We start from the raw sequence: 13,120 nt of genomic DNA on the forward strand, positions 1-13,120 counted from the left end.
TTGCAGAAACTGTTTAGATATATCCGTTTTCCACTAGACCCTCCACTAAATCATAAATTCTCTGATGGTGAAGATCTAGTATTTGTGGAATTGAGCTGAATTTTACTCCCCTTTCCTCAGAGAGGTATTCAACTCTGTTCACGGATTATTTCTCTGTTAACATCCTGTCACATCTGTTCCTTAGTGAACAGGCACCCAGATGACCTCATCACTACATTTCCAAGGGAAACAAGCTTTCCAAGCCATTGGCTTTTACATTCTTTTCTAAGTTCCCAAATTTAAACACAAAATTATCTCAAAACACCCAAACGCCTCAAGCTAAGTTTATCATTTAGGTAGTACAAAGTATGATACACCAAAACAGCATACCATGCAGCCATTTAAAAAAGAGACTTAAGTAATAGCAAAAACTGGAAACAACCATAATTTTCATGAAAGGAAAGAATGGTTAAATAAACAGTATCCATACTATGCAAAAAAAGAGAGGGTGGAGAGAGAAACTTAAGAAAACTACCAAAAAAAAAAAAAAATGTTCTATAATAGCTTAAAAAAAAAATAGGATAACATGATCACAATTATGTAAAACTATGCATAAAGTAGACTAATATGTGCATGCATGCTAAGTCGCTTCAGTGGTGTCTGACTCTTTGCGACCCCTATGGACAGTAGCCCACCAAGCTCCTCTGTCCATGGGATTCTCCAGGCAAGAATACTTGAATAGGTTGCCGTGCCCTTTTTCAGAGGATTTTTTCAACCCAGGGATCGAACCCACATCCCTTACATCTCCTGCATTAACAGGTGGGTTCTTTACCACTAGCGCCACCTGGGACGCCCATATGAAAATAGTGCTCATACTAGAAAGGAGAGATTGTATTAAATAAAAAAATTTGTACCTTGTTTTTTCTTTAGTACTGGTAATTATCTTTTTCTAAAAGGAAAAAAACAGTTCAAAATATGGTATCATTTACGGTTCAGGGTAGCTTATGTCAAGGTCCTTCCTCATCAGTGGATATCACTGCTGTAGGAATATTAAATGTGTCTTTATCAAGAGTCTCCTTCTTCTAGCCATGATGAAGTAACAAGACATAATTAACCCTTCTACCTTAAGCAATAAAAAACTGAACAAAATATAAGAAACAATAGCTTTCAGACATTGGACAATGGGTATACAGAACTGTGATCCTTTAAGATGGAAAACAAACAAGGTGAGCCCTAGAATTATCCCAGCTTACTGTGTGAAAAAGTTTCCAACCTACAGGGCAGACAGGAGGAACTTAAACAGAATCCAGAAGCTTGCTAAATCAAAGACACAGAGATTAGCAACTGGACAAGACAAGGCACCTAGAATTTGTGGCATAGAGCACTGTAGAGGAGGGAGTTTAACAGGGTATTCTATAAGTTTGTAGAGGGGTCCTCTTACATCTTTTGCTGAGCACTGATCTACACATAAAAAAGAGAAAACTACTCAAGCCTGGGGGTAAAGAACCACTGGAAAAGAGAAGAAATTGTGGAGCTCATGGAAGGCTCTACAAGCAAAATAATTTGAATTTCCACCAGTAAGAGTAGAAAAACCTATCGATATATGAATTATCAGGAAGAATCTTCAGATGGGTACTGCATTAGTAATCTGGCCAAATTAGCCTATAATAAAAGTTGCTCTTAACCCAATTTAATAACCCTTAAAAGCAAATCCTAAAAGGATGAAACAGATTCCACACAACATAACTGCATTCCAGAATAAAGTCTAACATTATATAAAGGAACATAATAAAATCAAACCTTACAACATTAACATCACAATGTTCAAAATCCAATTTAAAAATTACCAGCATTCAAGAAGTAGGAAAGGGACTTCCCTGGTGGTCCAGTGGTTAAGAAAACACCTTGCAGAACTATACTCAATATTTTGTAATAACCTATAGTGGAAAAGAATCTAAAAAAGAATACACATATGTATACACACACACACACACACACACACACAAATCACTTTGCTCTATATCTGAAACTGATACAACATTGTAAATCAACTGTTTCAATAAAAATTTTTCAAAAAGAATCCACCTTGCAGTGCAGGGGACACAGGTTCAATCCCAGGTCAGAGAACTCAGATCCCACTAGAGAGCCCATGTGCTGCAACCAAAGACCCCACATGATGCAACGAAGATCCTGCATGCCACAACTAAGACCCAATGCAGCCTAATTAATTAATTTTAAAAACCCAAAGAAGCCAGAAAAACATAACCCAAAAGCAGGAGAAAAATCAGTCAATAAAACAGACCTAGACATGAAGAGAGATGATGCAGTTAGTGGGAAAGGACATTAAAACAGCTATTGTAATAATGCTCCATATGCTCGGGAAGGTACCAAGTGAAAACAAAACTTGTGTTCACATAAATCTGTGTACAAAAATGTTTACAGAGGTTTTATTTACAATCCCTAAAAACTGGAAACTTTCTAAATGTCCTTCCACTGATAAATGGATAAGTTAAACTAGCATATTCCCACAATGGAATATTACCCCATAATAAAAAGGAACAAACTACTGATACCTGCATCAACATGGATAACTTCAAACAAATTACTATGTATAAGAAGCCAGACTCCCAGTGCACTAGCCCCAAGCATCCAGTATGGGATGGTATGGGGAGGGAGGAGGGAGGAGGGTTCAGGATGGGGAACACATGTATACCTGTGGCGGATTCATTTTGATATTTGGCAAAACTAATACAATTATGTAAAGTTTAAAAATACAATAAAATTAAAAAAATAAATAAATAAATAAATAAAAGAAAAAAAAAAAAAAGAAGCCAGACTCAAAAAACGGTATGATGTCATCTATATACTTTTTTAGAAAAGGCAAAATCATGGGGACAAGGAATAGATCAGTGGTTGCTAGAAAGTGACTAGGAGCTGATCTCAAAGCAATAGGTGGAGGAGTTGATCTTACAGGAGTACAGAGAAGAGGGAAGTTTTTGAGATGGTAAAACTCTTCTAAATCTTGATTTTCTGTGATAATTATACTTCTATATGCATTTGCTGAAATTGAGAACAGTACATTAAAAATGGTGCATTATATCATATATGTAAATTATACTTCAAAAAACCTGACTAAAAAATACATTTTTTTCCACCTGAAGTTTCATTATACTTTACACAAAATGGAGAGTACTGAAACATGCCACCTCCTGCTATTTGTTGTGTTTCATTTAGTAAAATTCACTTTCCTCTTTGTACTTTCTTAGTACATCTGAGCATTCCCAGATATCCTTTCTTCTCTTGTTGCTATAGCTGTAAACGTTGATCTCATTTGACTGTGTACATGGCTCAAATGTGCAGGTAAGCCAGACATCTATAAAACACCTCCCCCACTCCAACTCTCCTTCCTTTCCTCACTGAAAGACCTCTTTATTCATCCATTAATGGGTGTTAAAGCCTCTGGGGCAGCTCTTCACCCTTAGAAAATTCTATATTCTTGAAAACAAGGATACTGGTAAAAGCCGGGTAGATGCAAACCACACCAGGGTACACTGAGAACATTCTGCCAATGGGAAGTTTGCTAGAGGGTTCTCATGGAAGACTTCCTAGCTCAAAAAAAAAAAAAAAAGACGTGTGACTTGATATGACAATGGGAACCTCTTATTCTGAGGGGAGCTGACCTGATGCTAAAGCTATTACACTGACGATGAGAGAGCAGGGAAATAAAAAAAAAAATTCCTCCTAGGCAATCCTTTCCACTGTTTGCTTCTACTCTTTCTCCATGTATTCCAAATCCCCTCTACTTTACTCATGATACATACAGGAGTCCCAAGCAGAAGATGAACTTTTCATAAATAGTCCCAACAATAGGGATCAATAAACTAATCAATAGTGACAGAAAGCAGATCAGGGGTTGCCTAGGGATAAGGGACAGAGGTGGTAAAAGTGACATAGAGGGACACAAGGAAATTTGGGGAGAGGGGGAGGATATGTACATTATCTTGATTTAATGACACCTTCATGTACATATACACATGCCAAAACTTATCAAAAATTGTATCCTTTAAAAAAGTGCAGTTTGGGACTTCCCTGGGGGTCCAGTGGTTAAGACTCCATGCTTCCACTGCAGGGGGTGTGGGTTCCATCCCTGGTCAGGGAACTAAGATCCCATATGCCTCAGCATGGCCAAAAAAAAAAAAGAATGCAGTTTATTATATACTGATCACATCCCTAATAAGTTGGAGCTTTTTAATAGACAACTTTATTGAGTGGCTTACTATTTCTGGGAAATCTAAAGAAATCTTTCTTGACCTTTAAACTTAGGTAGGTTTGATTAGACTCTTCACTCAAACTTACAGGGATACATGACCTCTTATAGAAGTAAGGAATACTCATGTGGCTGCAGAGTAAATTTTAGGCAAGCCAATCACCAAAAGGTTTTTGCAAAAAAGATTTTTATCTAATGCCCACTTCCTCTTCTAAGTTATGCTAAAAATACATAGGTACATTAAAAATCCTTAAAACCTTGTACCTTTTCAAATCACACAATGTTCCTTTGGGATCCAAGCTCTTCTATTTGCTGCTGTCAACTCCCACCCACTCTCACACCCATCTCACTGGCATTCACTAAATCTACAAGCCTCCCTATTTTCTCTCTTTCACAAACATCAAGAAAGGGCTACAGGGATGCTAACCAGCCTTCTACTGAGATGAATTTTGAGTTCCTGAAGGCGAGGAAGTCCACATATACTTTCTTATTGCCTGAGAAAAGGAGACTACTATAGTTCTGTGCCAAGTAAGGGCACCAAGCAACTAGGGGAGAATCTTTTGGAGTCTTTTCCTTTCATAGACCAAAAATCACAGCTGATCGGGAGACAAAAAATAAAAAGAAGACAGCTTACCCATAGAGTAGAGGTTGTCAAAGCTCTGGTGCATGCGGATAATCTCATAGTAGAGTTCATCATAACTGCTGGGGGTGGGCAGGAATGTATCTCCATATGTGATAAACATATTAAATAGGTTCACAATCTAAAAAAGAAGCAAAAGCCCATATATAGACATCATACTATGAAGACTCAGAAGGGTATTATCAGTAGTGTGCTATATAGCCAGCTCTTACTGTCTTTCAAGAGCAGTTAAATTTTCAGCAATTTTGTTAGCTGGTTATTAAACAAAATCATTATTAAAAATTAACTTTTCTATAAAACTTACCATTCAATAAATTACATTAAAGTAATAATTACTGAAAACTCATCACTTTCTAATTATTTTCTACCTTTCCATATTATCAATCCCCTTGAAATTAATTTACACCTCTTGTATCTGTGTGGTGGGAATATTATATAAGAGTGTGTGTTACCATTATTTCATGAAAGAGCCCAGGTTCTCCAAAGACACAGGTGAAAGTGGAAGCACTAGTAGGGAGATTCTGATCCAAAGGGAAAATAAAGGCCTGGTATCCTCCTATAGTTTAATCCTTAGAACACCAGCTCCTGTCTCAAACCAGCCCATTTTTGCCCTAGAGTATAGCTTCAGAAAAATAAACGTGTTTTTTTGCTACTCACCATAAGAGCTAATGTAAAAATGTTGTGCTTTGCCAAAAGTACAGTCTCATTTGACATAAGGAACTTCAACAAATTTATCAAGGCTTTAAAAAAAAGAAAAAAAAAGGCATTGATAAGATAATCAAAGCATAATCAATAAAGTTAAATGAAAGTAGACTAGATCTAAAGAAATCCAAACAGGGCTAGAATGAGTATATCACAGCTACTAGGAAATTTTTAAAAGCAGGCAGAGCAGGTGTAGTTGAAGAAAACACTGACCTTCTCAAGTACATGTTTGCTTATCTGTCTATAGAAGGTTATAAAAAATCTACTTTTTACTTCTTAAATAGCAATTAAGCTCAGAAATCTGACTATAAAATGGACATTTCAGTGTTCCAAATTTACACCTGTATGCTGATTTCCCCATCAAATTTCCTCAGTTTATTGAGCGTCCCTTCTCACCCCAGGCTGCTAGCGTTTCAAGTCACCAAGTTTTAGCTGCATATCTGTTTCAAACATTACAGCTAAGAAGGACATCTTTCGAATCTAAATGATCAACAGACATACTATAGAACTTACTGCTTTAGTTCTGGATAAAAAAAGAGCTCATGAAGGGAAAAAAAGCCCTTAACTGTTCTAAATATTCAAATAAGAGTGCAACATGCTCTGTCCTCTCTTAACTGTGACAACATTTACTGAAAAGGTCCCCTTTTTGCCTTGTAATCTTTAATGAGGGGAGAGAGTGCCAAAACCCAAGCAATCTCAATCATGAGATTGACTGCTAAGTCCTAGTTAAACAGTACAGCTTTAAAGACATTTTTGCCAATAAATATCAAGCATAAAATAATTTAACCGCTGCCTTATACTCTTTCACCCAAGGCTATAAACTCAGTCCTGCTTCTGTGCCCACCATAGCCACTGCCACTGTACCTATCTCACCTGTGTGATGGGGAATATAAAGGAGGGGTTCAGCGGCTACAAGTATTTGATGTTCCTTTTGTCTTCTCCCCATCAACCTGTCCTACTTCTACATATACACACACAAAAAAGGCTCGACCGCTCCTTTCCTAAAACCATACCTGCTTTTTTGTCAGCAGAGAAGTCCCTTCTCTCGTCTGAGCTTTGTGTGAAGTTTACTACTCTTAGAAAAGAGATGTGAGCTTAGATTTAAAACAGCAGGGAATGGTGAGTAGGAGTAAGTCTCTCCAGACACTTGCTGCCTGCCATACAACACCCCTCACTCTCAACCCTCTAAAAGCACAGGTACAGTAAAGAAACAGCAGGCAAGGAAAAGTACAAGAGCTTGTCTACATTCTGTTTCTAAAGCCTGATTCTTCCCTTCAAACGGGGGGGGGGGGGGGGGGAAAAAAAAGCCTTGCTAGGGTTGAAGGAGGCAGGCATCCTCATTTATGAACTCTTCACCCTGACTCAAGTTCTCTGAGGTTTCCTAATGGAAAGGCAAATGATAGGCAGCTGGCTTTTTTGATGTTGTCTGTTAACAAGTGATCTACTGGACTGGACCTAAAAAAGCTCCACGGGAGGCCACTCTGGATCATACAATCTACTAAGCTCCTAGTAGGCCAGGAGCTCAGAGAATGAAGGGGACTAGCTAAAATCCACATAAAAATGACTAACCCATGGGGATTCCCTGGCAGTCCAGTGGTTAGAATTCGGCACTTTCACTGACATGGCCCAGGTTCAATCTCTGATTGGGTAACTAAGATCCTGCAAGCTGCAGCACGGCCAAGAAAAAGACTAACCCAGCCCAGATCTCTCAATGCGTAGGGGCTGCCCACACCACCCCCACTAACCCCAGAGCTTAGACAAGCCCTGTTAATAGATAAATCTTCTGACAGTAGGACTCCCTAAATTCACAGGAGACAAGAAAAAGGATGGGTAACACATGTGGCATTCTACAAAACATAATGGCTAGCTAGAGACAAAGTTGCTTTTGCACATATCCAATCAAGGAAGGCTTTTGTCCCAGGTACATGCAGCACAAAGATGCAGCCTCAGCAGTGGTTATGTGGTAATTAAGGGGTAGAAAACCTGGAGAAAAGGAAGTGAGCACAATGATTTATTGCTCCTCTGCTGGACTACAGCTAGCCTTGATCTCTGGGATTCAGAGCCAGGGATGACAAAATGATAAATATGAAGGGAGGAAGAGAGCAATTCTAGCACAGGCCAAGAGGTGGCCTGCGTTTCAATTGTCACTGATGTCAGCAGAGTCAAATAGTGTTGAGAAGGAGAGTCCAGCACTGCAATACTCCGAGAGTCTGTGTCAGGGAAACCTGCATTCTATCCCTGACAATTCAGGTCAGACCCCCTCCTTCTGAAAAAGCCAGGGTTTTCTTACCTGGAAGTCATCATTCTCCAGAAGGAATTTAAAAGGCAGCTAAAATGAACCAAGTACCCTTAAAATTGGCTCCCATGAGCCTCTGACATCAGGAACCATGATTCTTCTTCGAGAAGGAATGTCCCAAATATCCCATAATATAACACTTTTTTCCTTCAACATCTTTCTGACTTAGCATTCTATCAACTGTTCAGTGTCCTATATACACATACATGGTCTTCTATCCTCTAACCCGATGTGATGGGAGTTAAAAATTTGTGAGGCTTCAACATAGTTGATTTTAAATTTTTAGAGCTAGAAAGGACCTTAGAGGTTATTTAATCCTACTCCCTCATTTTTGGATTCAAAAACAACCCCTGACCACCACCCCAACTAGTTAGTGACCAAGCAGGGACTAGAACCTGGTCTCCTGTTCAGTGTTCCTTCTTCCATTCCATTAAGATAAAAGCCTGCAGTCCATGGGGTTGTAAGAGTCCATGATGTCACTGCTTAGCAACCGAACAACAACAGACAAACAAAGGTGCTGAGAGTGAAAGTGAAGTCACTCAGTCGTGTCCGACCCTTTGGTACCCCATGGGCTACAGACTGCCAGGCTCCTCCATCCGTGGGATTTTCCAGGCAAGAATACTGGAGTGGTTTGCCAGTTCCTTCTCCAGAGGATCTTCCCGACCCAGGAATCAAACCCGGGTCTCCCACACTGCAGGCAGACTCTTTACCATCTGAGCTAGATGCAGTCAAATATTAAAACAGAAGGAAGCTCATATATAAATGGTGTGCTTAAGATTTGCTAAGTATACTACCATCAATCCTTTCCTAGAAGACTCTGGTTTATAACTTTCTCCACCTATTGGCTGCTCCAAGGTTATTTCCATCTACTTGGTGCTCTTCTTTTCTTGGTCCTCAGCTACTTATTATAGCACAACTGCTTAACACCTCATTATTACCTTTCTTCTATTCATTCTCAACACTAAAAAACTTCTAGTAGCTTTTCTCAGCAAAAAACACCTCAGCGGGCCCTCTATATCAGCTTTCATCTCTCCTCTTTATTTTTATTTTTAATTGTTTTTAAAAAAAAACACATTTATTTGCCTATGCCAGTTCTTAGTTGCAGCATGCGGGATTTCTTAGTTGTGGCCTGCAAACTCTTAGTTCCGGTATGTGGGATCTAGCTCCCTGACGAGGGATGGAACCTGGGCCCCCTGCGTTGGGAGCTCAGAGTCTTAGCCACTGGACCGCCACAGAAGTCCCTCATCTCTCTTCTTTAAATCTCATCTTTCCTACACCTCTATCTCCCTTTCTCTGTTTCCTCTCTAGGATTTTTAAAAAATAATACTACTAATAATAAATGTCAACTAAAACTGTTCCTATTCCCCTCACTCTGGGTGTGTCCTTCAAAATTATGTACTGAACATAGACCATGATCAGATCTGAACTTCAAATGGAGCTGCTACTGCTGCTGCTAAGTCGCTTCAGTCGTGTCCGACTCTGTGCAACCCCATAGATGGCAGCCCACCAGGCTCCCCTGTCCCTGGGATTCTCTAGGCAAGAGTACTGGAGTGGGTTGCCATTTCCTTCTCCTCAAATGAAGCTAAGATCCCCTTTCTTTATGCAAAATCAGAACTGAAACAAACAAAAAAAACCTGAGTATAAGCAATTCATAGCCAGGTTTATTCATAAGCTATTATGATGCAGTGCTATGGACAGGGTTTAACTGCAGGGCAGAGAATAGCCGTGGGCCAGGGGCAGGTTAAGGACAGAAGAGAAATGGTACTCAGGATCTCGGTGCCAACACACAAGTAGCACAGAGCTCATGCTGGCCGATTCCTGCCTCACCACTCTCCAAACACACATTTTTAGAAAACCGCCCTCGATCCACTTGTTCACTTGGTGCCATTTGGGCACATGACCAGCCAAACTGTTCCAAGGACAGTCACAGAGGTAACAGTACATAGAGGGAAGAGTTAGGATAACTAAAAAAGACAAGGTATTGGTTGTATAAACATAAGATTATTAATTAGTCATATCTCTGTTAAGAGTTTGGTATCAAGCATGACACGTGTTGTAGTCATTGTGAAGATAAGCGGTGGAGCAGGATATACTTTTTTCTTTGTAATTTAACACTTTGGTTACCATGTTTCTAATTTTTAGGTAACAGTTTTAAAAGGAAGCAGGGGAGAAGAGACTAACACAAAATCTTCCTCAACAAAAATATGATCCTTAGTCTGAGGGATTTCCAAAGAAAAAGGGCCTATGTTATAGAAACTCAATACTGTGTAAACAGTTCTGCCCATTAGGCAAGCAATGGCTACCCATTCCACAAAACAGAATCGCACAGTTTATTGCAGAGTATCTTTTCAGATGAGGACAAGCTTGGTGGCTGAGACCCTCCGGGCCTTAACAGACAATTCTCACTGGCCCCAATCCTTCACAGCCCCAGGAACAGGCTGTCCCCAAACACCAATGCCAGATAGATATATCGTAGAGAGAAATGGATCATATCTTTCTGCTGAATGACACCTACTACAAGTCACTAACTATGCCAGAAGTTTACATCAAGTACAGTTGTTCCTCAGTATCCACAGTGGGGGTGGGGGGTGGGTAGGATTGGCTCCAGGACTTTCCCCCCAAATACCCAATTCCATAGAGTCTCAAGTCCTTTAAATAAAATGGTATAGTTACCTACACACATCTTCCTATATAGTTTAAACCAACTCTAGGTTGCTTACAATGCAATACCTAATACAGTGTAATACCTAATACAATGTAAAAGCCATGTAAATAGTTGCTGGCATACAGCAAATTCATGTTCTGCTCTTTGGAAATTTCTGGAATTTTTTTTTCCAAATATTTTTGATCTGTGGTTGGCTGAACCCGTGGATGCAGAACCCATGGATATAGAGGGAAAACTGTATCTCAAATCTTCCTCTTTTCTACTGCACTCCACTTGAGAGCTTAAAAAGAGATACCTAACTACAGAAATCATCTCCCCCAAACTGCATTCATCTCTTTTCAAAGGGAGAAACACAAAAGTCATAAATGGCAAGGGAAGTAACATCTATTAGGTATATGCTAGATGGTAGGCATTATGTAAAGCACTTAAAGTACATCACTCTCACTGAAACCTAGTAAGTATCCCATGAAGGAGCTAATAACGGTCCCAATTAACAGATGACCAAATTAAAATTCAGAAAGATTTAATAAGTTATCCAAAGTCACATAGCTAATTGAAGATAAATTACATTAACAGCAACATACCAGGATGGTCCATGAACTCCCCTTGCTGAGATTTATGAAACTGTACTGGTTCCTCCTAAACTTCACTTAAAAAAACATTTGTTGAAGGTTGAGGAACAAGCTATCTAGGACCAATACTTGTATTTGCCATCCAAAACTATAACTTTATGCCACCCAAAACTGTAACTTTAATCAGAGTTCCACTAACCAGCACCTCACACATCCAAGTGATCAAAAGAAAAATCGTGTAAGTTCATCTCTCTTTTAAGCATCTCAGAATTTTACTCCACTGACCTAAAGACACTTTAACCTGCACAGTCTCAAAAACAAGAAGTGAAAAGCAAGGACTCGAGTATTTTTGCACCCATGTTTATAACAGCATTATTTACAATAGCCAAAAGGTGGAAGCAATACAAGAATCCATTGACACATGAATAGATAAACAAAACGTGAAAGACACAATCAGAAAATTACTTGAGCTAATCAGTGAATTTAGTAAAATTACAGGATACCAAATCAATATACAGAAATCCCTTGCACTAACAGTGACAAATCAGAAAGAGAAATTAAGGAATCAATTCCATTCACCATTGCAATAAAAAAATTAAAATACCTAGGAATAAATCTACCTAAGGAGACAGAAGAGCTGTATACAGAAAACTATAAGACACTGATGAAAGAAATCAAAGATGACATAAACAGATGGAGAGATATACCAAGCTCCTAGATTGGAAGAATTAATATTGTGAAAATGACTATACTACCCAGAGCAAACTACAGATTCAATGCAATCCCTATCAAATTACCAATGGCATTTTTCACAGAACTAGAACAAAAATTTCACAATTCACATGGAAATACAAAAGACCCTGAATAGCCAAAGCGTTCTTGAGAAAGAAGAATGGAACTGGAGGAATCAACCTCTTGACTTCAGACTATATACTACAAAGCTACAGTCATCAAGACAGTATGGTACTGGCACAAAAACAGAATATAGACCAATGGAACAGGATAGAAAGCCCAGAGATAAATCCATGCACCTATGGGCACCTTATCTTTGACAAAGGAGGCAAGAATATACAATGGATAAAACACAGTCTCTTCAATAAGTGGTGCCGGAAAACTAGACAGTTTCATGTAAAAGAATGAAATTTGAACACTTTCTAACACCATACACAAATATAAACTCAAAATGGGTTAAAGACCTAAATGTAAGACCAGAAACTAAAATTCTTAGAGGAGAACATAGGCAGAATACTCTTTGACATAAACCACAGCAAGATCCTCTATGACCCACCTAATAGCAGAACAGAAATAAAAACAAAAATAAATGGGATCTAATTAAACTTAAAAGCTTTTGCACAGCAAAGGAAACCATAAACAAGATGAAAAGACAACCCTTAGAATAAGAGAAAATAATTTCAAATGAAGCAGCTGACAAAGGAGTAATCTCCAAAATATATAAGCAGCTCAGGCAGCTCAATATCAGAAAACAAACAACCCAAAAAATAGGCCTAAATAGACCTAAATAGACATTTCTCCAAAAAGACATACAGATGGGTAATAAACACATAAAAAAGTGCTCAACATTGCTTATTATTAGAGAAATGCAATCAAAACTACAATGAGGTATCACCTCAAACCAGTCAGACTGGCAATCATCAAAAAATCTACAAACAATAAATGTTGGAGAGGATGTGGGAAAAAGGCCATATGACCCAGCAATCCCACTACCAGGCATATTCCCTGAGAAAACCACAATTCTAGAAGATACATGTACCCCAGTGTTCACTGCAGCACTACTTACAATAACCAGGACATGGATGCAACCTAGATGTCTATTAACAGACGAATGGATAAAGAAGTTGTAGTACATATATACAATGGAATATTACTCAACCATAAAAAGGAACGAATTTGAGTCAGTTCTAGTGAGGTGGATGAACCTAGAGCCTGTTATACAGAGTGAAGTAAGTCAGAAAGAGGAAAACAAATATCATATATTAAT

At 38.8% G+C, this 13,120-nt stretch overlaps 1 protein-coding gene across 8 annotated transcripts in view; it reads right to left on the reverse strand.

Moving 5' to 3' along the window:
- ARMH3 (armadillo like helical domain containing 3) overlaps positions 1-13,120 on the reverse strand; it is a 177,844-nt gene that overhangs the window by 98,564 nt on the left and 66,160 nt on the right. For 7 of the 8 annotated variants that reach the window (XR_011564263.1, XM_070780706.1, XM_019988465.2 and 4 more), the window contains 2 exons: positions 5,544-5,626; positions 4,881-5,007 (listed from right to left, as the gene is read on the reverse strand). Coding sequence is in view for 7 of the 8 variants with exons in the window: in XM_070780706.1 (XP_070636807.1) it covers positions 4,881-5,007; positions 5,544-5,626 (210 nt within the window). In the remaining variant the exon portion in view is untranslated. Of the gene's footprint in view, positions 1-890; positions 929-4,880; positions 5,008-5,543; positions 5,627-13,120 lie in introns of those variants that run through there. The other variant, XM_070780707.1, reaches the window with a different exon arrangement.

Source organism: Bos indicus, chromosome 26 (assembly GCF_029378745.1).
Source record: "Bos indicus isolate NIAB-ARS_2022 breed Sahiwal x Tharparkar chromosome 26, NIAB-ARS_B.indTharparkar_mat_pri_1.0, whole genome shotgun sequence".
In the NCBI taxonomy this organism is placed as follows: Eukaryota; Metazoa; Chordata; class Mammalia; order Artiodactyla; family Bovidae; genus Bos; species Bos indicus.